Source organism: Lingula anatina, chromosome 2 (genome assembly GCF_051362555.1).
Source record: "Lingula anatina isolate TDL-2025a chromosome 2, LinAna3.0, whole genome shotgun sequence".
NCBI lineage: Eukaryota > Metazoa > Brachiopoda > Lingulata > Lingulida > Lingulidae > Lingula > Lingula anatina.
The window spans coordinates 42,894,368-42,919,801 of NC_141768.1; the positions used below are offsets into that span (position 1 = coordinate 42,894,368).

At 36.7% G+C, this 25,434-nt stretch overlaps 5 protein-coding genes across 13 annotated transcripts in view; 1 reads left to right on the plus strand and 4 right to left on the minus strand.

Annotated features, from left to right (window-relative positions):
* Positions 1-34: 34 nt before the first annotated feature.
* On the minus strand, positions 35-2,183 carry LOC106153355 (putative glutathione-specific gamma-glutamylcyclotransferase 2). Its single transcript, XM_087004830.1, has 3 exons — positions 2,097-2,183; positions 1,358-1,399; positions 35-764 (listed from the first exon to the last, which is right to left on the minus strand). Exons 1-3 carry the CDS (start codon positions 2,178-2,180, stop codon positions 399-401), a joined length of 492 nt encoding a protein of 163 aa, XP_086860956.1. The 5' UTR covers positions 2,181-2,183; the 3' UTR covers positions 35-398.
* Positions 2,184-2,568: 385 nt separating this feature from the next.
* LOC106150829 (innexin unc-9) lies at positions 2,569-6,125 on the minus strand. Its single transcript, XM_013523830.2, has 2 exons — positions 5,897-6,125; positions 2,569-4,211 (listed from the first exon to the last, which is right to left on the minus strand). The coding sequence occupies exon 2, from the start codon at positions 4,205-4,207 to the stop codon at positions 2,966-2,968; it is 1,242 nt and encodes a 413-aa protein (XP_013379284.2). The 5' UTR covers positions 4,208-4,211; positions 5,897-6,125; the 3' UTR covers positions 2,569-2,965.
* A 2,018-nt stretch (positions 6,126-8,143) lies between these two features.
* Positions 8,144-10,800, minus strand: LOC106150830 (innexin unc-9). The gene is made up of 2 exons (XM_013523831.2): positions 10,678-10,800; positions 8,144-10,106 (listed from the first exon to the last, which is right to left on the minus strand). The coding sequence occupies exon 2, from the start codon at positions 10,100-10,102 to the stop codon at positions 8,840-8,842; it is 1,263 nt and encodes a 420-aa protein (XP_013379285.2). The 5' UTR covers positions 10,103-10,106; positions 10,678-10,800; the 3' UTR covers positions 8,144-8,839.
* Positions 10,801-12,000: 1,200 nt separating this feature from the next.
* Positions 12,001-21,647, minus strand: LOC106150827 (innexin unc-9). Of its 2 annotated transcripts, none has more exons than XM_013523828.3 (2): positions 21,410-21,647; positions 12,001-15,317 (listed from the first exon to the last, which is right to left on the minus strand). In XM_013523828.3, exon 2 carries the CDS (start codon positions 15,305-15,307, stop codon positions 14,042-14,044), a length of 1,266 nt encoding a protein of 421 aa, XP_013379282.2. In that variant the 5' UTR covers positions 15,308-15,317; positions 21,410-21,647; the 3' UTR covers positions 12,001-14,041. The 2 variants fall into 2 exon arrangements, with proteins under 2 accessions (XP_013379282.2, XP_023930288.2); XM_024074520.2 differs by lacking the exon at positions 21,410-21,647 and adding an exon at positions 17,246-17,470.
* Positions 21,648-24,503: 2,856 nt separating this feature from the next.
* LOC106153350 (protein unc-79 homolog) overlaps positions 24,504-25,434 on the plus strand; it is a 43,119-nt gene continuing 42,188 nt past the window's right edge. For 7 of the 8 annotated variants that reach the window (XM_087003316.1, XM_087003320.1, XM_087003319.1 and 4 more), the window contains exon 1: positions 24,509-24,594. The gene's annotated coding sequence lies outside the window, so the exon portion shown is untranslated. Of the gene's footprint in view, positions 24,595-25,434 lie in introns of all 8 variants that reach the window. The other variant, XM_087003317.1, reaches the window with a different exon arrangement.

Sequence of the window (25,434 nt, forward strand, 5' to 3'; positions counted from 1 at the left end):
ACTACTGATATTTATAATAATAGAATCTTTTTCTGTTTACTGTTAAAGATATACACGGTAATAAACACCTAAGGTACAAAATGTCAAAGACAAAATCTGTCTAGACTGGCTAGTTGTGTGACTTTCAAGATAAGATAGAATACTTTATTATACAGTTTGTTTACTTTATTTTTATGTTCAGATCTATATAACTTCAAAAACCTTTTGCCTAATATGGCACCTATTATATACTACTATACCATAACATAGTGAGTACTGTAGTCTACTTTTGTTGAATGTACAGACATACTAAAATGTGCACAAACTCAGGGAACGTTTAAAATTTTAAACTCGTGGGAGAAGGGTGCCTCTGTATATTATTTCATTAGCTTCTAAGTAGTGCTATGAAACATTTGTCATTAATGATCATTACATAATCTCTGTACTTCTTTTTCGAGTTCAAACAAGTATGAATCCTCTATTCCTGTCATTATTTTTCTAAATGCCTTAGCTAGTTCAAACAAATATTCTGTATTTTTTCCACTTGGTCCTTCGCTTACTGATATAATTTTTGCAGTCTCACTAATAGGTTCTGGACCGATGTAGAAAGGGTTATCTGCTTCACCCATGAATACTAATAGTTCCTTTGGCTCCATAGTGGGCTCTAGAGGATGGAACACCACTGGTGTGGCTGTATAACCTCCTTTCTCCCTGAAGTCCAGGTGCTTTCTCACTGGATCTATGTTATCAGCATGTATCCTGTATGCAACTCCCCATACTTTTTCCTTCAGTAACAAAATAGAAGATATTGTTATATACAGATGGTGAGAAGTGTTCATATGAGTAGTAGTAGTAGTGCCAGTAGTTTATTAATATTATTATCGTTTAATATTGACTAATGCATATAATATATATCAACTAGTACACTCATTCTTAAATGGTCCATTGGGGCCTGTAAATCACCTACTACTTACATATATTACTAACTTATGTATGGAGTAGACTATATATTTAACCAGGATACTGAGTTTGTGGCAGTTAACTGACTAAATGATCTTTCAGTAGTTAAGATATTTTCAGATTGTGAGTTTTAACATCAATAAAGTTTTTTAAAATAATATGCAACATTGTAATGTTTTCCTTGCAAATTTTGCAGTAAACATCAAAATAACAGTGGGAGTTAAAGGGTGCAAATTTTCTTAAAATAAGTTTTAAAGTGTAATTTTGATTTTGCTGTAGCCTCAAAGACATACAGTTCTTAAGTTAGGGCTTTCTTTCCCATGACTTGAAAACCTTTTTACAAACAGATGTTAACATGCGCATAAGTTATGGCAAAATAAAGCTTACAAAGTTAAATAAGTGGTGCTAGTAAAATTACCTCACGATCCTCTGACTTCACCAATACAACCACTCGACCAGGCTATAATTAAGACAACAATATTTTCTGTTATATTTAGACAAATTGCCAAAAGAAGAGATCTAAAATGTCTAAAAAGAGATCTGATCCAGATGAATGAAAAGATGCATTCAGAGTTATTTTAACAAACAACACCTTGGCATTATTAACATCAAGAAATATATACAGACACTATGTAAGGCACTCCATAAATGTAGATAATATACCGGGTATAAATAGCTTGTTTCCTTATCACATATAGTATCCATGATTAACTATCTTGGTTGCCCCCACCCCTCCCCCCATGATATGAAGCCCTCCTCTTTAATTTAAAGGGTAGCCCCTGGATTTGCTGGATTTTTGCCTATCTGTTCTAAAGCAGAATTTCAGTGGAGATAATGGAATGGCTGGTTCTTTTTACCTTCAGTGCTTCATTAACATTTGCCTCACTTTTTGGGCTTACGTACTGCCCAAGGTAGGTGCATGAAACGAACACAACAATGTAAAGCAGAAAATTAGAGACAACCTACAGTACATGTACAGGTACTACTGTTTAAATGTCCATACGTTATGGGCTTTTCACCTTGACACAAATCTTACATTTCCTGGCACGCCTCGATGATCTTCACTGGCTTGCCAAAATCGTCTGCGAAAACCCTTAATGTACCCAACCACTTTTTGCTCATAAGGAAAATCAACTTTCCATATCAGTGAACCATACCCGAAGATCCACATATTTGTCAACTGCTCTGTCACGCCACACCGGATGTTTACGTTTTGATACTAGCGCACGCGCACAACCCATGATTGATTGAATTTTGCTGGAGGTAGACACAGTTCCCCAATACTATTTTCCTTTGTGCTTTTGAGCTACTGCTCAAGTATTGTTTTAGTTTGTTTAACCTATGGTGTTTCACGGAAAAAAGAAGCTGGGTCGATTTTTTTATAGGCCCCTAGATCTACGGTGCGAGCAATTATTAAGTTTTACCTGGGTTTAAAATAATATGTAGGCCCTAAAACTTTTTTAAAATGTTTTACTATTAGGCCTATTTTGGATTTTTTTAGCGTTATAATAGTTGTCTTAAATCACGATCCTTAGTTTTCTTTCTTCATATACAATGCAATGTGGCGTCTTATTAGCTAAAGTGAATAAAAAGATAACTAAGACACTTTTTTAATTAATCTTTTTATTGTCCCTTCATTCATGTATTTATTATGCATTGATGTTATTTGAGCAATTAGGCCTACTTGTCTTTTCTTAAGTGACCTGAAAGATTCGTTATTACGAAATGGAGCGGGTTTCACAATTATCTTGATTTCACCTGAACTGAATCAGTGCTGTGAAGTCTGTAGACTCTTAAGTAAACTCTAACATCAAACTGTGACCAAACTGTGAAATTATCAAATGTTTTCACTCAGTGGAAAGGTGAATTTACAGCCGTTAAGTAACATGACCCTAATATTAAAAATCATCCACACAGTGAACACTCGGTGCATTTTAAACCAGAAATAAAGTGGAAATTGTATACAAATTAATTAAGAATTAAACGAGTTCCTGTTGTCTCTTTTTAACGGATGTTTATGCTATCATTAGACTTCTTTCAGATGTCCTCCATTCCGTAGGCCTCCATTCACAGTGGTGGTGGTAGGGTCTATAATATCACCATTGTTGTTTTTGTATTTTTTCGTTTGGAATCGCTTAAAAAGTTTGCAAACGATATCTGCCACAACAATGTCATTTGTGTTTCTGGCCATAAGTTTTAAAATGAACGCTCCGTCCAATCTTAAGTAGTCTCTGACAAACTCGTTGAGATCATTTTTGTCCGATTTACTACCCGGTTTAAGAAGTCCCTTTATTTTAAGGCAATTCCTGACAAAATATTGCCTTTCCCTCTGAAATGCTAAACTGACCCATATGAAAAACCCCATGATTGTGGCAATGGTCAACAACAGAAACCAAAACCAAATAAACAAATAGATTCTTTCGTTGAAATAATTCACAGGCAGCGCACACTGGACTGTATGACGATGGATGTTTCCACCCAAGACGCGGATCTTCAGGTTACAAAGAATGACCCTGGGGAATCGTGAAGTTTCAGTCCAGTCCCGCCATTGCATGAAGTCTGCTATTATCTCAGTGCCATAGGAATGGAAGTCGGTGCTTAGAAACCAGTTCAGTAAAAACATCTGTCCTATTATATTTAAAACGTAGAGCACCTTGCACCAGAGGAACAAGAAGAAGAGATAATTGCCCTTAGCGCGTCCGACACAAAAGCACCAGTAGCCAATAAGAATGCGTCTCACATACCCTTTACAGTCAATTTTGTACTTTCTACATCGACCAAGAAAACGTTCAATATATTTGCAGACGAGATCAACATTATTTTTTCTTTTTTCATTGTTCATAGTTTCTTTTTCTAATAACAGTATGATACTCCTGATATTTATTCCAGCCGAACCACACATCAAACGCCAGACGACGCGAGGTGCATAAAACATGGCGGCTTGTACGAGAAGCACGAGAGGAATCCAAATGTAATATGTAAAATGTGGCGTTGGTAATTCAGGATCTGGTATCCTCTCTTGAAACGGAATGAAGTACATGGGTTCTATGAAGCACATCTGATTCGTGTATTTTTTCCATGCGCTGGTAAATTTATCCGGAACCCAGCATATGATGGGGGACCCTGCGTACTGCTTCATGTTGACAAACAAAGAAAAGACCACCAGAATCAAAACCGTCCATCGGTGACTGAGGCGGTTGTAAAAGTCTTCGTCTGCTCGAAGACCTTGCAGCACCTTTCTCATCACCTTGATGCTCTCCGAAATCATTTTGCTGAAAAGGAAACAAAAGGACATGAAAATATGATTTCATACAGTTCCTGTATGGAACAGCCACTATATTTTGGGGAGTCAGACAACGTAACATTCTGTGGCTATATACCTCGTCACCTTTTTGGGGAATAATTTTATCTGGGGATCAGCATTCAGGATCTCCCTCTCGCCCCTCACACACCTCCTTTTGTCCTGGCAGACAGGGCAGCCTTTTATTTTAGAAATCAAGGTACCGTTAATATATTTGCCCAATACAACATTATTCTGGTTAGTTTACATTGTGTCATTTGTCGAGCCGGTGAGTATTATTTAAACAACACACACACTTTAATTATTTTTATGACACCTTTCTTAACGCACTTGTGACTAAAATTGACATGCACCGTTACCTCCCTGGTGGATGTCACCCGAAGAGTTTGTATATTTGATTTGGGATGTTTTATAGTTAAACAAAAAATCGGTGCTGGTTTTACTCTAACATTACACTTTTTATGTACTGTTTCTCTGTACCAAGGCGAAAGCTTACTAACTATAACGCGCATGAAATTGATATGCTCTACACCACAAACAAATTAAAATAACTCTGCTATGCAAAGAACCGCGGTTTCAAATTAGCAACAAGTCTTTGCTATTACATCAGCCGTTACCTGTAGCAGGTATCTGAACACCTTGTTATACAACAGTTTATCAGAGTACAGAGTACAGTTATTTCATATTGCCTCTATGAGGATGAATATTTATCATAAAACGTTGGTTTCTATTCAGCGTAAAAATGGCCAAGAGGCGGTGGCCGTGGTTGTCAACGTATTTTGATAATCTTTTGCGGTGGTTGGATCTCATCGTGATTACAAAGTATGCCTTCTGATCTAAATATTGAGCATTTGCTTTCACATAAGTACCAAACTGCCCAATATAATTTGGCCATAGGAAAAGAATAACTGCTACAACCACACATATTCCCTTTTGTGGTAATTATTCCTAATAGGACACTGTTAGGAAAAATATGATGAACATGTTTAAAACTTCCCTCCAGTACAGACCTAACGAAATGACTTCCAGAGGGGCCTGATTTACCGTATGATTTATGATCGGCAGACGGTGAATGCCACAAGTCTTTTATACGGTATTGAATTTAGAAATTTTAAGACTGTATCCGAATTCATTTTGTGTGTGTGAGATCAACGTGCACTCAACATTTCAATGTACACTTGGGCGTTATTTTACTGTGTGTATAGACCAACAGATTAACCCGAGTAAAAGACGAGAGGTGTGTTTGTATGCTAAAGCTCAAGCGCTCTCTCTCTCTCTCTCTCTCTTTCTCTCAAGCTACAATGACATAAATTGTATCATATATTCACTAAAGAAATGTACAGAATTGGTAATTGCTGAAGATGTGTCCTCAAAGATAGCACATATTAACATATTGTTTTTTCCCTCTGATACAACGTATGCGTAACGTAGCCTACTCCTGGTCAGCAGATTTTGAATTCAGTCAAGTGAAAATAAAAATTAAAAGTTCTGATCAGTTATATCAAATTATAACACATAAGAATAGTACTGATATGTCCAAAGTAATGTTGTTAAGCTTCATATTTATATATAACTCTGTACGAAGAAAAAAAAAGTTCAAAACTAGTTCTGAAAACGAGAATGTTTAATTTTTCCGAATTCGAATATGTAACTTGCCTTCTTTGTTGTTCTCAGCGTGTTTTCGGGTGAGTTGAGTATCATAAACAGCAATCTCAACTGGCAAACACCTCCGTTTCACGTTAAGCCGTTATAATGCCGCCAATTTGATAGACTACCGTATTTTATCTCTCATAAGGTGAAATTCCGAGAAACTGCCAACAATTTGCGTTATGTTGTACACACGTACAGCACAGTCTACGTTCGTTGGGGACCAATCCTATAAATATGATTGTATTATTAATCTTAATCTTACTCACACAGTGCTTATTCATTCATACACAACTTTGCTCGCTGAATGAAAGGCAGGTTCACAATGTCCTATGTAAACAGCGGGGGAAATGTATTATTCGTTTCAGATCTACATAACAAACGCTTTCTCCGGTATTTTAATTGCCTTCCTACTCCAGTTGGAAGATCCGTTGTAAGATGTATTGTCTGAAAACACCCCTGTACTTTGTTTGCAGGCAAGTCTGCCCGTTTCCCTTCCCGGGGCATGAAATCTTTGTAATCATTCGGTAGTTGTTTGTATATATGATCCGTGACCTCTGAGCTGGGTTCTTAGAGTATACCTATACACGGTCACCGAGGGCGACATATTTTTGACACACACCATATCGCATCTCATGAACCTACACCAAATTAGATTAGCAGAGGGGCACGTGCCAAGGAATTGAAAAGCTTTACAATGCAAATTTATTTCTTTTCAAATTCACCAAGAAGGGGTTGATATTTTCGGATCTTATTACGAAGCTAATTTATTTGATGGTCGATGAAGAAAATGTGGCTGAAATTTTCTTATCATCGTTGGTCCTACTTTGTTACATCTTTAAAGGAGAGTCACAGCCGTTACGGTCTTTGGAAGAACTAATTTAAATACTATGAGCAAATGCCTGCTACATGAGAGCATTTAATTCAAGCTTTTTTTCATAGAAATGAGCTCATTTAATCTTGTACTGGTAAATGCAGTATCCCCACGGAAGTTTTTTAAAATCAGATAATAGTTACAGGGTACTTTGCAAAAGAAACCTTGTCCTTCCTCTTTTGAAGGATGCAATATGTATTATTAGACCTTTGTGTTTATTTGAGATTAAAATAAAAAAACTGGAATGGAGTAGGCCTACTCTATACACATAGGCCGCATTCAGAACAGTGGACTAACTAGTCCGAGGGTCAAATATGGCGACCCACTTTAAAACTTGCCGTCTAATCTGCTAATAGACACTGAATAGATTTCCCATGGAGAAGTATTCAAGCGGGTCGGCTATATTTGACCCTCGGACTAGTTAGTCCACTGTTCTAAATGCGGCCATACTGGTAAATAACACTTATATGCTTGCAGTTCGCTTGGGTACGCTTGCAGAACTAAACCTGCCCCACTTACTATATATTATTATTATTTTAGTTCTAACGTTGATTATATTATACATGTCGACTTCATTGATTGGTTAATCTTTTTTATACATATAGCAGTTTAGTGCTATGTTGCCAGTGTGCCATAGAACATGTTGGATCTGTAGGGCAGCGATATTCCATTAAAATGCGTCAGTAGAGACAGACCCGGTTGCGAAAATCAATAGCACTAAATGCGTTGGAGCATGAAACGTACCCAGATATATATTATTACGTGTGCCTTTGCCTGTAGCACTGTGGATTTATTCATTTATTTTATATTTTTGTCTTGATATGTTCCAAAGTACTTTATTTGGCTACAAAAATGAATCTGAAATTTATTTTTTCTATGTTACCAAACCATCTTCATTTATTATCCTTCGAGAATAGTAGGAAACGATTCTCTAAATGGTACCTTACATGACGCACTGGTTCGGTTTATACATTTAAGTACCTTAAACATTAAAGACGCAAACTTCCATTATGAAATTATGCTTCAGTTTTTTTTCTTTTTCCCCGTTACGTATACATATTTCTGATATTAGTAAATTATTTGCAACCCATGTCAATTACTGCATTAACGGTGGCGGATTCATGATTATTTGAAGGGCAGGGTCCGGTTTTTAGAATTGACAGGCCGCGGATGCGAAAATTTTGGTATTTTAGAGGTCGAACGGTGCCATTTGGTACGGTTTAGAACTATGATTCAGCTAGTCAAAATACTAATTTCAAGATGGTAGCATTGGGGTGATTTTTTTCAGTAATCGAAGGGGGGTCAGGACCCCCTGACCCCCTCCCCCCATCTCCGCCACTGAATTTTAAGGAGCTTTGGGGACTTAAATCAACAAACACTGGTTTTATTTGAAAACAAAAAATATAAGTGTTTTATTCGTAAATGTGTGACATGTACATTTTAATCTACCATGTAGATGCATACGCTACACTGAATAAAGCATGTTATGTACAGTAAAAGGCATAAAAATATGCGGATCCTGCCCCATACATTATTCCCGTCTCTTCCAGGCATCCTAAATATATCATAAATCGGCCAAATGTCAACATTTTGACTGGTTTAAAATGAGTTGGAAACAGCCATTCCCAATTTGCGTGAACTAAAAGACAAACTGAACTATAATCATTTATAGGTGAGATCAAATTATCATAGCAAGCACATGCAAGTTAAACTCAAAATAGCAGTGAATTTGAATATGTGCTGTCTATAGTTTATATGGTCAGACATGTACAGTTTAAAGAATCTTAAACGTCGCTTGGCTAATGGCAGTTCTTGGGTGATAATATATATTACATTCCAGGTGACATTAATTACAAGCAGTGTAAAACTGATGTGATGTGCGGGTGATAAGCCAACTGAGCCATTCGATTTTGATACAAAGTCGTCGTTTTTGTAATAAATTTGCCAACGGAAGCTGTGTAGCAATCAGACCATTATAAACAAGTCAATGAGATTTGTTTTCCCCCATTTGATCTTTCTGCCTTTTAAATCATGAACCTCAACAACATATATTACGCACGTTATTTAGATTTACTTCATCAGTCTTGATGTTCTGGTAGCTTCGGGTATGTTCCATTTGGCCGGCCTGGTGCTTCGTTTTCAGTCATTGGAATACCTTCGCCATCGTTATCAAAGTTGTTGTTGTATTTTCTGTTCTGAAACCTTTTGAACAGTTTGCATACCACGTCTGCCACTGCTATATCGCTAGTATTCCTAGCCATGAGCTTCAGGAGGAACGCACCGTCCATTCTTAGGTAGTCCTCCACGAACTCCCTAATATCTTCTCTGTGTGGCTTGTATCCACTCTTTATAAGTCCCTTAATCCTTAAGGAGTTAACGATAAAGTGCTGCCTTTCCCTAGTAAATACCATGCTGAGCCAGACGAAGAAACCCATAATTGTGGCAACGGTGAGAAACAGAAACCAGAACCAAATGAACAAATAGATTCTTTCGTTGAAATAGTTCACGGGCAGCGCACATTGGAGTGTATGGCGATGGATGTTTCCACCCAGGACGCGGATCTTCAGGTTACAAAGAATGACCCTGGGGAACCGCATCGTTTCTGTCCAGTCCCGCCATTGCATTATGTCTGCCATGATCTCTGTGCCAAAGGAATGGAAATCGGTGCTGAGGAAAGCGTTCAGCAAGAACATCTGTCCAATGATGTTTAAAACGTAGAGTACTTTGCACCACAAGAATAAGAAGAAGAGATAATTACCCTTGGCACGTCCAACACAAAAACACCAGTAGCCAACAAGAATGCGTCTCACGTATCCCTTAAAATCTAACTTGTATTTCCGCGATCGCATCAAAAATCTTTCAAGATACCTGGTCACCAGATCGACATTGCCTTTTCTTTTATCATTATTCATATTTTCTTCTTTTTCCATGATGAGTACAATACTTCTCACGTTAACCCCAGCCGATCCACACATGAGGCGCCAAATCGCTCTTGGAACATAGAACATGGCGGCTTGGACAAGAAGGACGAGAGGGATCCAAATGTAATATGTAAAATGAGGCGTTGGCAAGTCAGGATCTGGTATCCTCTCTTGAAAGGGCACGTGATACATCGGCTCGATAAAACACATCTGATTTGTGTACTTCTTCCAGGACGATGGGAAATGCTTTGGGACCCAGCAGATGATTGGTGACCCTGCGTATTGCTTCATGTTGATGAACAGAGAGAAGACAATCAACAGAATGACCGTCCATCTGTTGCTAAGGCGATTGTAGAAATCCTCGTCTGCTCGAAGACCTTGGAAGATCTTCCGCATCACACTAATGCTTTCGGAAATCATTTTGCTGGAAACAAAAACAAATAGATCATAAGGTGACTGATATAAAATCTTTAGTTGTTGATATTAATGAACGTTTTTCGAATATGTTTGAAAGAAAAGTAGGACTTTATGTAAATAATGTCGTTAAATTTGATCAGTTAAAAAGACCAGTTTGGATGCTTGTGCGCTTGTCAAAAGTTATTAAATTCCTCTTTCCGGGCGATTTAGAGAGACTTGTGGGTTCTAATGTCACATTACATTTGTGTTTAACAATTGCACCCCAATTTGTCTACGTGCCAAATCAAAACTTAACCATATATTCCCTGGGCTATCCGTTAGAGTACAACATTTGAATACCCTCCTTCCTTTCACTATGCCTCTGATAAACAGTGTATATGCCGCTATCCTAGCAGGAGTTTTTCTACTTCAGAGGGTAGAATATTGGCCAATTGCTCATTTTAATCTTGGAGGCAATATGTGCAGAAATGTTAAAGTTAACAAATGGGCCAATTAACTCTGTCTTTTCGCTCGATTTTCCCTTCTTATTATTGCAAGATAACATATTCGCGTTAGAACACAGTATGCTTAATACTTACATGTTTTAATGCTAAGAAATGAAATGTTTTGATTACTTTTCCTCAATGTTTCATCAGAAGTAGTTCAAAATAGCGGCGTCTCCATCTTCTTGTGTACCATGTCCGCAGCACCAGACCGTTCTATAAGAAGGGAGGCCAACATGGGTATTTGTTGATAAAAGTATTGATATGCAAATCTCCCCCTTTCAAAGTCCGTTGTTGTTTTCTTTGGTTAAGGGTTTTGTAATCCATGTCTGGATTTTCAAAATGTGAATTACTGACGTGGATATTAATCGAGTTGACCTTTACGAGTGGGCAGAAAGAAGCATTGTAAGCAGAAAATAGCCGAACCAGAAGAAAAAATACATGCTTAGTTGTTCTAAAACTGCGGCAAATGGAGCCTTGAATTTATTCTTCTTTTCCTTTCATCAGAAATGTAGATTTATATTTATGTAAGTGTGTCCTTGAATGAAGGGTTGTTTTCGAATCGGTTAGTCTTTGCAGTGGCCATTGTTGGGGGTGTTATTTAAAACTTCACGTGCATATGTCACCCCCTTGAAGGTTTTAACGTTCAGCAAACATGGGTGAATATTTGTCGTTACATTGAATCATTTTATGTGCCATAATGTAATGCTTCTTTACAAAAACTCTCTTTGATCTTTGAATTTCCCTTTAACCTTTCTTAAAAAGATACCGTTTCTTGTGTGTGTGAACGTCCAGAAAATATACCCACGAATTGTATTCTGTTTTCAAATGACGTAATTTTGTGCATGACATTGAGACAAAAGGGACGGCTCCTTAGCTCAGATATTCCGTCAAATGATTTCTAAACGCGTGTTTGACACTTCATGTCAATTTTCAACGACAGCGTTTCCCTTTATTAAACAAAATGTATTAAATTTCGTTTGCCAATTCTCGTCATTGCCAGTCTCTGCATTGCCTCGTATTTCAGATGTTCTTCCCGACTGAAAGTTAAAATTAAAACAAGGCATGATGACATTACTGCATGGCTTTCCTGTGCGCATTTATAAATGGGTTATTCCGTGTGTGTGTGTGTGTGTGTGTGTGTGTGTGTGTGAATTGTATATATAAATATAACAAAGGTCTCATTTTATGTTGTTTTTGTTGTTTTTTTTTTTTTTGTATTACAACGTTTTTAAAAAATATTTTCGATAGTAAACTTAATACTAACAAGTCTAATATGCAAGCCCTTGTTATCACAGTTATTCGGTGTACATTCCTTTTAAAATGTTTTAACTCAGATTGGTTGTCAACACGCGCAAGCTTCAGTTGGCTCGTTATATACATGTGTATTTACAGATAAATCGAAATCAGAAACATTAATTCCATTTACTTATTTTTATTCTGGATAAAGTGTGTGTGCAAATGTGACATCTACAAAAACATCGTTTAGACGGACATTATGAAACAGTGGCAATTAAAGTGCAATACAAATGTTCAAAAACAAATCTCCTTATTCAGAGAGACCAAATGTAAAACAACATAACTTTGAATATGTCTATTTTTCAGCATGTTTGAAACATGAAAAAAGTGGCAGTCAGACATATCACACATATTTCGCTGTAAAGTAACACTAACTGTGTATGAAATTTAATAATGAACAAGTGAATAAAACACGTTATAAATACAGAATTCAAAATATAAAAAGTTAAATTGTTCAAACATGTTCCACAAAAGCCAGATATGTCAATATCTATTGTGATTTTCAATGTATGGTATAACATAGGCCTCAGCCATATAAAAACACCATATAAAACGTTCTTAAGGACGGAATGATAAGGTATAAACATAAATTTTTCTATTTGGCAATTGCACAAACACAGATTCAAGAAATTAGAATTGGTTTGGAATGCTTTCTCTGGCTGTGGAATTGCTCTACTGTTATGAAAAATATGACCACTGTAATCTTGCAAGTTATTAAAATACTGTGTTAACTGAGTTGACAAGCGGTGTATAATCTTTAAATATACTACCTTGGACGGATTAAAATGTGTATTCCTAAGTCGTTCAAATATTGGACATACTGGACATTATGTACAATAAAAATATCAAGTGAGCAAGGGCGAATGCGGACATTACCTTACATAAGACCCAGTTGGACGAAAGACATTCTATGTAATATATGGAAAATAAGTTATCGTGAGCTTTAAGTGAAAAAATGCATTGTAGTAGTATTTGATTATCAATTTGCATTGATTGTCTAATAATGTATACATTTTCTCAGAATTATAACATTTAGGTCAAATTAACAAGTCTAGTGAAAAGCGTTAGATCATTACTACAAAACAGCATATATTAAAATGGAACAAAACCTGCAAAATAGCCATATCTAATGTTTGAATAAAATATGGAAGACAACCAATAGTACTTCACGCTACTGTGAAATACACTGTACCTAACAAACATTTGTATTTAAGATTTACTTTGTGAAAAATGACGTCGTTTTGCTTACATAGTATATTAACCTATTGTCATGAGGCAAAACTTAACGCGCTTCCTCCAACGCCCATTGGCAACCTATCCGCCCGTGTTTGCCTCCAGATACGTGGCCAAAATACGCAATCGTCACATCAACTACCTTGCTAACAATACAGGAATGTTAATATTGAGATCGACGGTTTAAAATGAGAATTGATATCATTCCTCCATCACAAAGGTAGCACCTTAATTGCACAATCTGTATTTAACCTGCTACCACGCCGCAGTTCTAACTGTTTGCTTTGGAAACACTGCCATACACAAACTACCGTAGAATGATTTCTTTTTTGTTTATGCACTAAATTCACAAACATGATATGGATGAATGGGACTTTCTACACTAGTCTTATCATCGCGTTCAGTATTTTGATTTATGGTGTTTGCGAACGTCTCGATTACTAATAATATTTTTTCAAAGCTGTCGTAATTATTTGTGCATAATGGGTGGGTAGAAGGAATCGCTTAAAACTGATTGTACGGGTTTTAGACAACTGGTCACATGATTGATGGAGATGGCTTGTCATCTTAATTAAATAAATTCAATCCATAAACCATAATATTACAATCTCTACACTTTCACAACTCAAACTCCATTTTTTAAAATATGCAATAATAAAAGTGCCTAGAAATGCCATCACCTATGACAGATTACGGCTGATTTCATCCACTGGCTATACATTAAATGGGTTAAATATTCGTTGTACTTAGATATGTATACAAAAAATATAATAAAAAATCATTTTTTTACATACAATACATGTATAAATGGATCAGTTGTTCTTGTCATGGGTGAAAAAAATGTCATAGTTTGGAATGTTAAGATTTTCAAAAACGCACAGACAAAGTGCATTTTTACTTCGTCCACTTTTAATGATTTCTTGATAAATCAAAGGCCTTTAGGAGGTTCACTGTCGTCTGCATCAGTTGGTGGAGCGCTGGGACTGGAAGCGTCGTTTGCTTTTGGAGTTAGTGGCATCCCATCAGGCTGGAGTTCTTTGTGGCGTTTCAGATATCTCTTCCATAGGCTATACACCACTCTGGAAATCACGACATCGCTAGTGTTCTTGGCAAGAAGTTTTAGCACAAACACCCCGTCCATTCTCAAATATTTGGTAACGAAGTTTTTCAACCGTTTAGTGTCTCGGTTCTGTTCAATGGAGTCGCCTTTGCCGGTCATGGAAATCGTTTTCTTCACAAACACTTTCCGTTCATTGACCGAGAAGAGACTCATCCATGTAAAGAACCCAAATATTGTTCCAGCTGACACAAACACTAGCCAAAACCAGAGGAACATGTAGATCCTCTCGTTGAAGAAGTTAATAGGCAGTCCGCATTGAATGGTGTGGCGGTGTATGTTGCCCCCCAATTCGCGTATTTTGATGTCACATAATGTTGTTCTGGGGAACCGTCCCGTTTCCGTCCAGTCCCTCCAGTTTATGAGATCTTCTATTATTTGGTAGCCATACATGGTAAATTGTGTGCCAAGAAACGCGTTTAGGAGAAACATCTGACCAAGACCGTTCACCATGTACAAAATCTTAATCCATAAGAACAACATGTAGAGATAATTTCCTCTGCGTTTCCCTACACACACGCAAAGATAGCTACTCATTATACGACGGGCCCAGGCGCAGCATCCGTGGGGCTGGTCTCGAGTAGCGTCTAGATAACGCGCTAAATAACGGGTTACCTCTTTAACGTTGCTCTTCATTTTCTTGTGCTCTATGATCTCGTCTCTTTCTAGCTTTTTGAACATGGCCTGGATGTCTATTCCTGAATTGTAACTTAGCAGCCGCCAGGCAACACAAGGTAATTTGAAAAGCAAAGCCTGCAGAAGGAGGACAATGGGAACCCACTGATAGTAGGCAATATGCGGCTTGGGGTCGTCTGGATTGGGAATTCTTGTTTCAAACGGAACCCAGTAGGTGTTTGAAATCCAGCACATGGCGTTCGTATAGTCTTCCATGGCTCCTGTGAATCTACCTGGCACCCAGCAAAGAATAGGCTCGCCGACGTACTGCTTCATGGTGGTCAAAAGGGCAAACACGAGCAGGACCGCCGCCGAGTACCTGTGGTTGAGCCTGTCGAAGGAGTCATCGTCGCTTCGAAGGCTCTTAAGGATGGGTCGTAAATATTCAGTAAACGGTGCCATCTTGTTAGAGCTGAAAAAAGGAAAATTTGAAATGTTATTGGTGAATTTATATTTAGCAAATTCTATCTAGTTACATATAAACTCATATTCTACAATTCAATTAGTAATTTAAATAGGTAGTTGTAATTCTGTCTGTATTATAGAATGTTTCATCAACATCTTAGTTTTATTTCATTTTTTTTAAATGTCTATGCTAAATGTGTCGTAATTTCTTAACGTGTTTATGAAAGGAATTTACAATTTGTTTCTCAAGCAAGCGAAAAGCACAATTATCTACTGCTTAACGTTCCATTAAAATTGCCTTGGTCCTTGGAGTCTCATTCAATGTTCATTAATTGTCATTTATTCATTTTGTTTTTTATTGAAAATCCACTACAAATTGTTTTCCCGTCAAACAAATTGACTTAGGGATTTTAAGATTAAAGAGGTTTAGATTGGTGTCTCAAATTTGCTTTTGTTTGGCCATCAATTTATAATGAGCATGACAACAGCGAAACAGTTAGCTTTTCTTCAAAATGTCAACAGGTGTGATATAACTAAGATGCTCAATTATACCGAATTCATCAAGCAAATTTGCTGAGAAAATTTATAACAGATAGGCTTTAAGTGCTTGAAAACTTTTTCTCACGCGTTGCTGCCTGAAGCGGAGGGGGTTCGGTGAGCCGTGACACCTGATCACCCTTTGACTCCCCCTCAATAGGAGTATTCTGCATAGTAAACAAAATCTCTTCTTGCAGTTTATTGCTGATATTCCCCTGAAGACAAGATTACGCCTCCAGACTTTGCTGATAAATTTACCATTCTGTGAGTCTTTCTCTTTCTGTCAATGAGGGTCAAATGTTTTATGTTAACGTTATTAACGTTATTTGTTGGAAATAAATGAAGGCGCTCTCAACAGTTTACACGATCAGCTAAATTAATATTTACTTCGTGCTGTAAAATGTAACGTCTTGACCATTCGTTTGATACGCTACTTGAAATGAAGTGTTATTTCATGTTTCCCTTAAGATGGAATGCTCAGTTTTCATTCCTTTCTACTTTTTAAAAATCCGTATACCATTTATGAATAGTTTGAAGTCAAATTTAAAACAAACAAAATTAACCGTTCGAATTTCAAATCAAGGTGTTTTTCAAAAACCGTGACACGCGAAAGCATTGTTTTCTTTCTATCTTGGCTCCATGTTTTTAGAGAAAGCAGGTGCCACAATTAAACGCTGATTAACGACCTAGACAGAAACATTATTCATGGACGGCGTGCAACTCAACAGGCAATATTACTAACTTCGATTCAGAGCCTTCATCTCACCCTTTATGTTAACCCAGCTGCTTTTTCTGATACGAGTTTTGATTTTTTTTTCGCGGCGTGATGTAATATTTAGAGAAGTAATTTTTCGGCAATTGCAGTTAGGGCAATTTCAGTGAGCAAGGATAGTTGTTCGAAGTAAGGAGGAATAGCCACAGGAAGAATCGCCAAAAAGAGTAGGAGCGTGGGAATATGAGGGGGCATTTTTTTATTCATAGCCTACAATAGTTCTAGAGAATCACGTGTTATGAAGCATTAGTCACAAGATCATAACCAAGACATCCTCCAAATAAAGTGTCAGTAAAACAAATAGTACTGACAGGCATTGATAATTTTATGAAAATTAGAACATTATTTAACATAAAGACGCACTATCCTCGTGTTAACACTAAAATCTCGGACAAAAAAGAGGCAGGCTTATGTTCAGTTTTTGGTTTAGAGACACGAAAAACTATTGCATTTACCATGCGTTGACTTACAATTAGTTCATGTTATATGTCACGGCACAACCATGACAGTTCCATCTCTCTCTCTCTCTTTCTCTCTCTCCGAAATATTTAATAAATTGCAATATGATATAATTGAGACAAGTTAACTTTGAGCTCTAGGTGTCCATCAGCTCCACATCGACATACCTTTACATATATAACGGAATCTCTTTATCAATTTCCCCTCGACCTCCTTCCAAATCTTCGTCTTCTGAACAGGACATGACACCTCACTCCCTAACCTCGACAATTCGACATTAAAGTTAGACACTATGGGCTTGCCGCCATGACTGTGATAGAGTATCACGTTAGCTAATGTCTCGACCCTTTCATCATATAGGTGGCTAACGGTACCATGGGTATTTACCGCAAGAAAGTTTGAGTTTACACAAGTATTGTATAGCTTTTGCGCAAACCTTAACGCGATTGGTCAAGGCATTCATGAGCAAACAAGCCGTCTCAAAAAGGTTCTCTAAGAGTGCATTCCCATAGATTTATAACGATCCTAGCTCCCTGGGGGTTCACGCTAAATTGCTGTTAGCCGAGCGCGCACGGTAGTTAAATACCCCCTTACAGCTTTTAGTAGGCGGGACAGACATTTAAGCCGGCTAAGCTGACAGTAATCTAGTTAGACTCCCCACAGGGATAGATCGATCTAAAATCTGTGGGAATGGGGTCTAGGCCAAGAATATGGTGCCTCCAATAAATGCCTCTGCAAGTTTTCTGCTCGTTACATTCCCTTTATTAATTTATTTATCAGTAGAATAATACGAGAGTCTTCTTTGACAAAGAAGGGACATGTCTTTTCTTTTATTGTTCAGAGAAAAATAATCAGTTCACATAGAACAGTTTTTTTTCGATATAACCATTCACTAAATTAGAAAAAAGGGCGTAGCAGAATTTAATCTTAAAATCACTAACTGCATTTTTTGCAAGGAATTCTATAGTCTATTTGCTAAACATATAATTTCTCAATGAATAGATAATCCTACCTCAATGCTTAAAATACATATTTCCCACTTTCAAAAATCTTTAAAGAGAGATAGACGCAAGGTGAGGACAGAGCGTCTGATCCCTGTAGAGTGGCTGTATGTTTGCTGGTCCCTCGTTCTGTTTATTTTAATGTCAACCCTATATTTGCTGTTCTGTCTTGAAAAAGCGGGGTGAACTCTATTCACAAGTTTGAATGTCCTTATTCATTGACTCAAAATACCTAACTCTGTTGAGTATAAGTGGTTATATTAGAGCTACAGGCAAATAAATCCTACGCTTGGCGAACTTTGTAAATACGAACTACGACGAGAAACAAACACAATAAAGGCTTATGACGGGCAACACAATGGTAGAAAATGGTAGAATGGTAGAAAAGCATAACATAAGCCAACTAAGCATTATTGAAACTCAGGGTGTAATGTAAGACGCAAAATTTAAGCCCAGATTAGGAAGAAAGACGGTTGCACTTTCAAAGGTTTGGATGGGCAGCTATAGGGAATTAGTCACGCGCGGACGTTACTATTTTGTGTAGTTTATAGACTTAAATCGCATGAATGGATACAGTAATGGGTGACCGGACCTTGCCAGTCATTGGATACGTGTTAAAGTATACATAAGAAGTAAGGCAATATCTGAGAAATATTGCAGTATTATGAAGGATTTTAATGAAACGCTATCTTTGACCTCTCCCTTGACCACGCCCTCTCCTGTCTCTCTTGCTCTTTTACTCGGTCGACAAATGGTTATTTCCTTTTGGAAACCTTTAAACATGTATAAGATATTATTTGAGTATTATAAAAAGTCATAGTTTTAAGAGCTGCTATGATATATCATGAGTTAACTTGAGTAAATTCGTCTATGTTGTGTATCCAGGCCTTTCGCAAATTCTTAATGGTGGTATTACCTTTAACGGCAACTGTTTTGTACAACCATGTAACAATAAAAATAATAAAACAGAGTACTGGAAGCACATGGTTTCCTTTCATATTTCTGTTATATGTGATTACATAAAGCGGACGTAGGGATACCAAATACAAAGAGTTGTGAACAACCTTTATGATTAATCCAAATACACCGCGCCCCTGTGTGCTTAGTACACTAGTATGAAAAAGAACTACTTAAAGGTGCTTATGTTACGAAAGAATGCTATAGAACGTTCTTACTTCATCAGATAATTCTGGTACATGTGTCGCTTATAAACTGACAGTTATACATTTCAACCATGGTTAGTGGTATTATACGCATTCCCTATATATATATATATTTTTTTTTTCGATCATTTATAATTTTGCGAGAAACCATTTAAGTTGTTTTAAAAATTTGCTGTTGACGGAACACCCAGAGATGGTACATTTGTTTGTGGATTCTACTATACAAGTGCCCGTATTCTTCTTAAATTCGCCAATAGCCAAACAGAGGGTATTGTCACATCCATGTTTAAATCTGATAGTCGGCTTCAAGCTCTAAAACTAAAGAAAGAAGAGTGTGTGGCGATCGCCTTTTTTGTTGATTTTTTTACTGTCTTGCGAACTACAAGATATTATTTGAATGACTTCTAAAGTAATGAAATGCGTTTGTCATCGATATTTCTATTCAACTAGAAGCTTCTTTTCGTTTAATACCTTTTAATGAAATGTAACAAATGTACTACTTTTGAATTGTTCATAATTATTGTAATATTCTATTATTTGTGACAGCAGCATTATTACGGCAACTTTTTAAACGCTGATAGCTCTTATGGTGGAGTTCTGCTGCGTTTACGAAATATGACTAGAGGGGTGACAAATAACAGCCCCGGGAGCAGTAAGATACTACCTATTCAGCCCTGGATAAGTTCAACTTGTAAGAGATTTCGGTATTCAGAGCGTGTTTTATTTGCACGTAATAGCCTAATAATCTTTTGCCTATAGCGACACCCCCTTGTATATTACAGTGAACATGAAACCTATAATTCTTCTGGCTTGTCTTATATTTCTCTAAGTTCAACAGTCCTTCGAGATATATTTTATTTACTTGTACGTATTGAACAGTATCTGTCGGCTATGATTTCTGGCTACTCAAGGTGGTGTGAAATTATTCCTCAAGGGATGTTTTTATAAGCTGATAGATGCCCAAGCCACCCAGGCCAGTAACGCTCATGATTATTAATTTTGGGTTGCCTCTAGAGCAGATGACTTCACTGACTCCAGACCATACCAGCCCCTATTTGCTTTTTAAATTGAGTCACACATTGATCGAAATGAGTGTTGAGATTTAACCTCTGTCATATAAAGGGTTACGTAATCGTCAGGTATTTATATTTTATTAGTGTTGTGTTTCCTCCGTCGGCGTTTATTTAGGTTGGGGAATAGAAGGGAGTGGTTTGATTAAAGTACTGCATATGAATAAAGTGCCGCATCATCCAGTTTGCTTATTTCTAGAGCACGTAGGGCTTCCGTTTCTCTTACGTCTATTATAATTGGTAATAATTAATCAAATTCCATCATTAAAACTCCAGCAACTTAGATATACATTGTAACTTTAGTTCAATTCAATCAACCACTTAACTGTGTAAAAACGTTTTGTTGTACGTATTTCTGAAAACCTGCGTTAGAAAATGCTGAACCTTAATCATAGAATTGCATATACCTGCTTGAAATCGATTCAATTGTAAAATGTAATTACATGTTACCGCAGCTGAAATAATCCGTGATGTAACAGGTAAATTTGGCATTATTTATGTGTCGTAACGGATTGCTATTCTTACATTAGTATAGTGGAATTTGCAGTCGGTACGTGACTAAGTTGATAGTGACCTAACATTGTATAGTGAACAGTGTTACAGACATTTTACGTTATTTTACGTTATTACGTTAGTTTTCTTTTTAAACAAACCTTTGATTTCGTAACTTCATGGAGGGGTTGATATTGCGATTTTACCTTGAATAATGTTTGCGTTATGTTTATTTACAGTAACATTCGTGTTGAGTTATTTTGTCAATCATCGTACATGGTTTGCAGAACAAGCATGAAAACGTCAAATAACTTTTTCTCAAATGTATTAAGAATCTCATCAAGCTTTGAAGTCAAAGAATTAAGTTTTATTCTGTTATGGTAGACATTGCATATTTACGCTTATTGTTTTAATTATTTCAAATATTATTCTAGATAAATTAATGAAACAATTGAAAAATCAAATTTTCTGAGAAATTTGTATTAAAGATCATCTCGACTCTTTGAGACCAAAATACTCTTCGTTTATCACTCACTATTATTTTTGCTTAAGGTACATTAGCTGTTTTAAAAGAACACTTGATGGGGTTCGCAGTAACTATATACCTGGTTCGTTTTCGGCTTCTTCTTTAGTCTCTGGCTAAGGTTCCAAATGTCTCTTCTGGATTAAATGACTGTTCTTTGTGGACATTTTCAGCCAGGAGCCAAGATTCGTTGAGTGGGTTTCTGTTTCTTCTGTTTCTTTCGTTGAAGTGGTCCGTGATTCTGCTCGTCACTTCTGTGACGTTGAGAAGGGGTCAACGCTACTCTGGCTGCCAAACTTATGAGTCTGATCTGAGATTTGGGACTATAAACAACGGATACAAAGAAAAATGTCGTAGACTATACAACTACATGAACCACGCTTAAATCAATAGGTCTCAGGTTCTCTATTGTATTATTTTCTTCCATTCCATTTACGCCGTTATTCATAAATGATTGCATAAAAGAGTATATGTTGTGAGAATTGTTTACGATAAATTGTGATGCTGTTTTCTTTATTTAGATTTTTCAACGCACCAATAACGCTTCACAGGTGGTGCCCATGGTTTTGTACACAATCTTGCTTTTGTTGCTTGACCACTTGACTTAGTCATTGTAACTGTTTAACTTGTTCAAATTTTGATTATTTTAGGTAGATTTATAAAGTTCAATTTTTGTTGGGTTATTATTATATTGCTGGTCTAACGTGGGTATCAGATATCCCCCACAGATGTTTATTTAAATCCTACACAAATTCATTTCTTTCTGTTGGATTTTTTTCCTTACGCCTATTTTGTTAATAGTTTTAGTTGTGGCCATAATAATTCGTTTTCTTTACTCAATATTTTGACGTTGGTGTTTTTTATTCCACCGCGTGTCAGCCTGGTTTCTGCTTTGACATTCTAAAAATATATAATCGTATATATTTCTTCTCTGTATAAAGTATAGAATTGAATTTTAACTAAAAGTAAGTTCCCAAAGATTTAAAGTCTACAAGTATTTTTCGGAGAATTAGTTAGAAATCTACGAAAGAAAAGGGCTCTGATAAAAAATTTGAATTAAAAAAAAGAAAAAAATGATAAAAGTAAGAGGAAAAGCGAGTAAGAAATATAAAGGTGGTGGTTATTAGAAACACAGCATGGGGAAGTACTTGTCGTGTGAGTGGTACTTATTTTGTTCTTAAGTGGCAGAAAATTCTTGCGGCCTCTCAGAGTGACTGTACAGACGAGGCACGTCTCATGAAGTTTGAACTTTAAAGAGCACATGCTTCATTTGGTGCAGTTTGATAAAAACAAAGGATATCTCTATAGAAAAATGTTAAGTTAGCATCAAACACCGAAAACAAATTTAGTAAGAGGCGTAAGCTTTTGGAGTGATCAGACTTTATAACTATGTGCGTGAATTTTCTGATGAAGTTTCACACAGCTGTTTATATTTTCTGCGGTGGGAACGTGCCTTCAACGCAGAGAGTTTGCAATAGATGGCTTATCTAATGGAACTCGGTGCGTAATCAACAAATCTGAAGATCACTTGTCTTCAATAAAGCTGAGAAATGAACGGGATCTTACATCCCTTTTTCCACTCATCGGCGTAATCCGTACTTGGAATATCTAAATAGCCTCTCAACTGCAACAATGCTATACCATCATATATAAAACCAACTGGCTCCTTGAAGTTAAGCGGCACCCCTTGGGAAGAATATCCAAGCGCTCGACGGGAACGAAATACACAAAAAAGAAAGAAGTCTTGGCGGTTCAAGTAATTTATTTTACTTCACACGTTGGTGATTACATTTTTGCTGCTGTAAATAAAAAAGGAACTGCACTGGATATTAAAATGCACTATTTCGTTAAAACCCAGTCTAAACAACGCAAAACGTGCTGTTAAGAATGTTAAAAGAAAAAAAGGTCACCATTTCCAAGAGGTATACAGTAGACCATAAAGTATAGACGAATATATATATCATTATTCGACTTCAGAAATCATTAAATAAATATAGGTGGTTTGCTTCTCTTTTTAGAAAAACATTTAAACCTGGACGCCTGAGATGTCATTAAGTGTAAGGTGGGATTACACTATTCAGATAATGATTTTGATTCGCTAGTCAAACAAGTTCACTTTTGGGGCTCATTGTACCTTCTTTACCGCAAGAATTAAGAAACATTTGCCACTTTACAGTCCATTGCCTATTTTTGTTTATGATCTACTTTATAGTGCATACCCTAAAGCCATGCAATTAGTTGTTTTATACCTTTACATGAAATGTAGGTTTTCTGAGGTCGTATAAACATTGTCTACTTATAGAAGAACTAACTATAACTACTTCCGCCAATCCTTATCAAACTATAATCGGTAGTTCTCCAAATATTTTTTTCTGTTTGCATATTTTTTCAGTCTCAAGGAGGGTATTGAAAACAAGATGAACGCCTTATAATAGACTCATAATAAGCGGCTGAGATGGAAAATAACATATGTTGCTTACACAGCCTTTTTAGCTTCCTAGCGCAGTGAACAGATTGTTTAGACTACTTTACCTGCTGTAGGCTCGGAAAACCACGATTATGCGTACTCATTCGTTATAAGATGACAATTGAATCCATATAATATTTTTAATGCGCTAATTAAGATAGTTTGCCCGGATACCCTCAACCTTAACTTACTTATTAAAATGACCAAAACTGCTTTCAACTAGCAAGATTAGTCATAGCAAGATTAGTCAAAGAAATTCATATAAGTAAAAAAAGAAACAAACAAAAGAATAGCAAGTTTTATATGTTGTGAGGCTAAAAGACGCATAAAAAGGAAAACGGGTAAAAATTCGTCTTTCAAGTTTCGGATTGTAATTTCAGTGGGATCTGTAACTTTATCAGAGATATTAGACTGAATTTTATAAAATGTAGCCTATATTTTTAAAACCATCTGCAATTCTTTTGACTCGCATTAAAAGATAGGTGCAAAGCATCAGACAGGCACATTTTCAGAAAATTTACCAAAACAACTGGACATGTTCATATTTTTTACAAATTTGTTCGAAGTACAGTTACGGTTTACGGTGCTTACGGTGTGCCCACAGTCATCACGTACAGTATTTTATTGCACTCTTCAGTGTGCTCTCATTCACACCTGATGCATTCGGGCTCTCTGCGCATCTTTGCATGTCGTGTCTTGGATGAGCGCCACCTACAGTGCCCAGAATCGAGGTAAAGGAAAATAATTTTTTTCATTGGCAAGTCATTTGCCGAATTATAATTTCGGCGGAATGGGTATATGTAAGTATTTATATCTTTCGATAGCTTAGCATGAACATGGGCACTTTATTACTATACCATTGGATTCATTGATGCATTGCGCCACCATAGCCCAATTTATGCAAGAAACATTTGCGGTAATTTTGATTAAAAGCCCCAGGTTGCAGCGCAAGTGAACAGGTCTTTCTCCTGATCAGATTCTGCTGCTGCCATTTATTGCATTAAAATTAGTACGTTATTAAGATGTCATAATACTACCTAAGATGTTTTGATTAGTGCTAGATATATAAATTTAAAGGGTTTCCTTCATGCCGTCAGAATGGCCTGAACGGAACATATTCTTCAGAAAACATGCCCAACTAACGATATCTTTATCCAAATACACAAATTAAAAGCTCATTTTGTAAATTTTTGGCTTTAAAAAACGTCCTATTTGCTCGGCCTGGGAGTTAATGAGCTACGTGGTCACGTGGTCCAATGACGACAATCGAGCCACTGGAGAACAGAGCGTGCTTAGCTGTCAAACTGAGCTGCATTGTCTACCTGTAAGATGCCTTCTCTGGCTTCTGATAAAAGTTTATACTCATTCAAATCTCTTACCCGAGGGGTCAAAATCCTCGTGAAGCTGTGTAAAACCATTTCCCGTCTAGTCATTTCTTTAACAAGCATTTCATTATGGTTATCCCAAGTTGTATAAAACACTGCATTTGAATGAGTTAAGGGAAATGTTGATTATTGCATATGAGGTCCATGTTATTTGTGAAATTCAATTTATTTTATTAAACCGCTGACACTCCGTCTTGCATACTTTTATTAAACTGAGGTAAACAATGCCCGTTACCTTTACAAGTCCTATCTTAA

Bases quoted from the DNA above. Each gene is read 5' to 3' on its own strand.
- LOC106153355 (XM_087004830.1), bottom strand. From the start codon at position 2,180: ATGGGTTGTGCGCGTGCGCTAGTATCAAAACGTAAACATCCGGTGTGG. The intron at 1,400-2,096 runs GTATGGTTCACT...TCTTAATTATAG, and splicing joins ACAAATATGTGGATCTTCGG to CCTGGTCGAGTGGTTGTATT. The intron at 765-1,357 runs GTAATTTTACTA...TTGTTACTGAAG, and splicing joins TGAAGTCAGAGGATCGTGAG to GAAAAAGTATGGGGAGTTGC.
- LOC106150827 (XM_013523828.3), bottom strand. From the start codon at position 15,307: ATGGCACCGTTTACTGAATATTTACGACCCATCCTTAAGAGCCTTCGA.
- LOC106150830 (XM_013523831.2), bottom strand. From the start codon at position 10,102: ATGATTTCCGAAAGCATTAGTGTGATGCGGAAGATCTTCCAAGGTCTT.
- LOC106150829 (XM_013523830.2), bottom strand. From the start codon at position 4,207: ATGATTTCGGAGAGCATCAAGGTGATGAGAAAGGTGCTGCAAGGTCTT.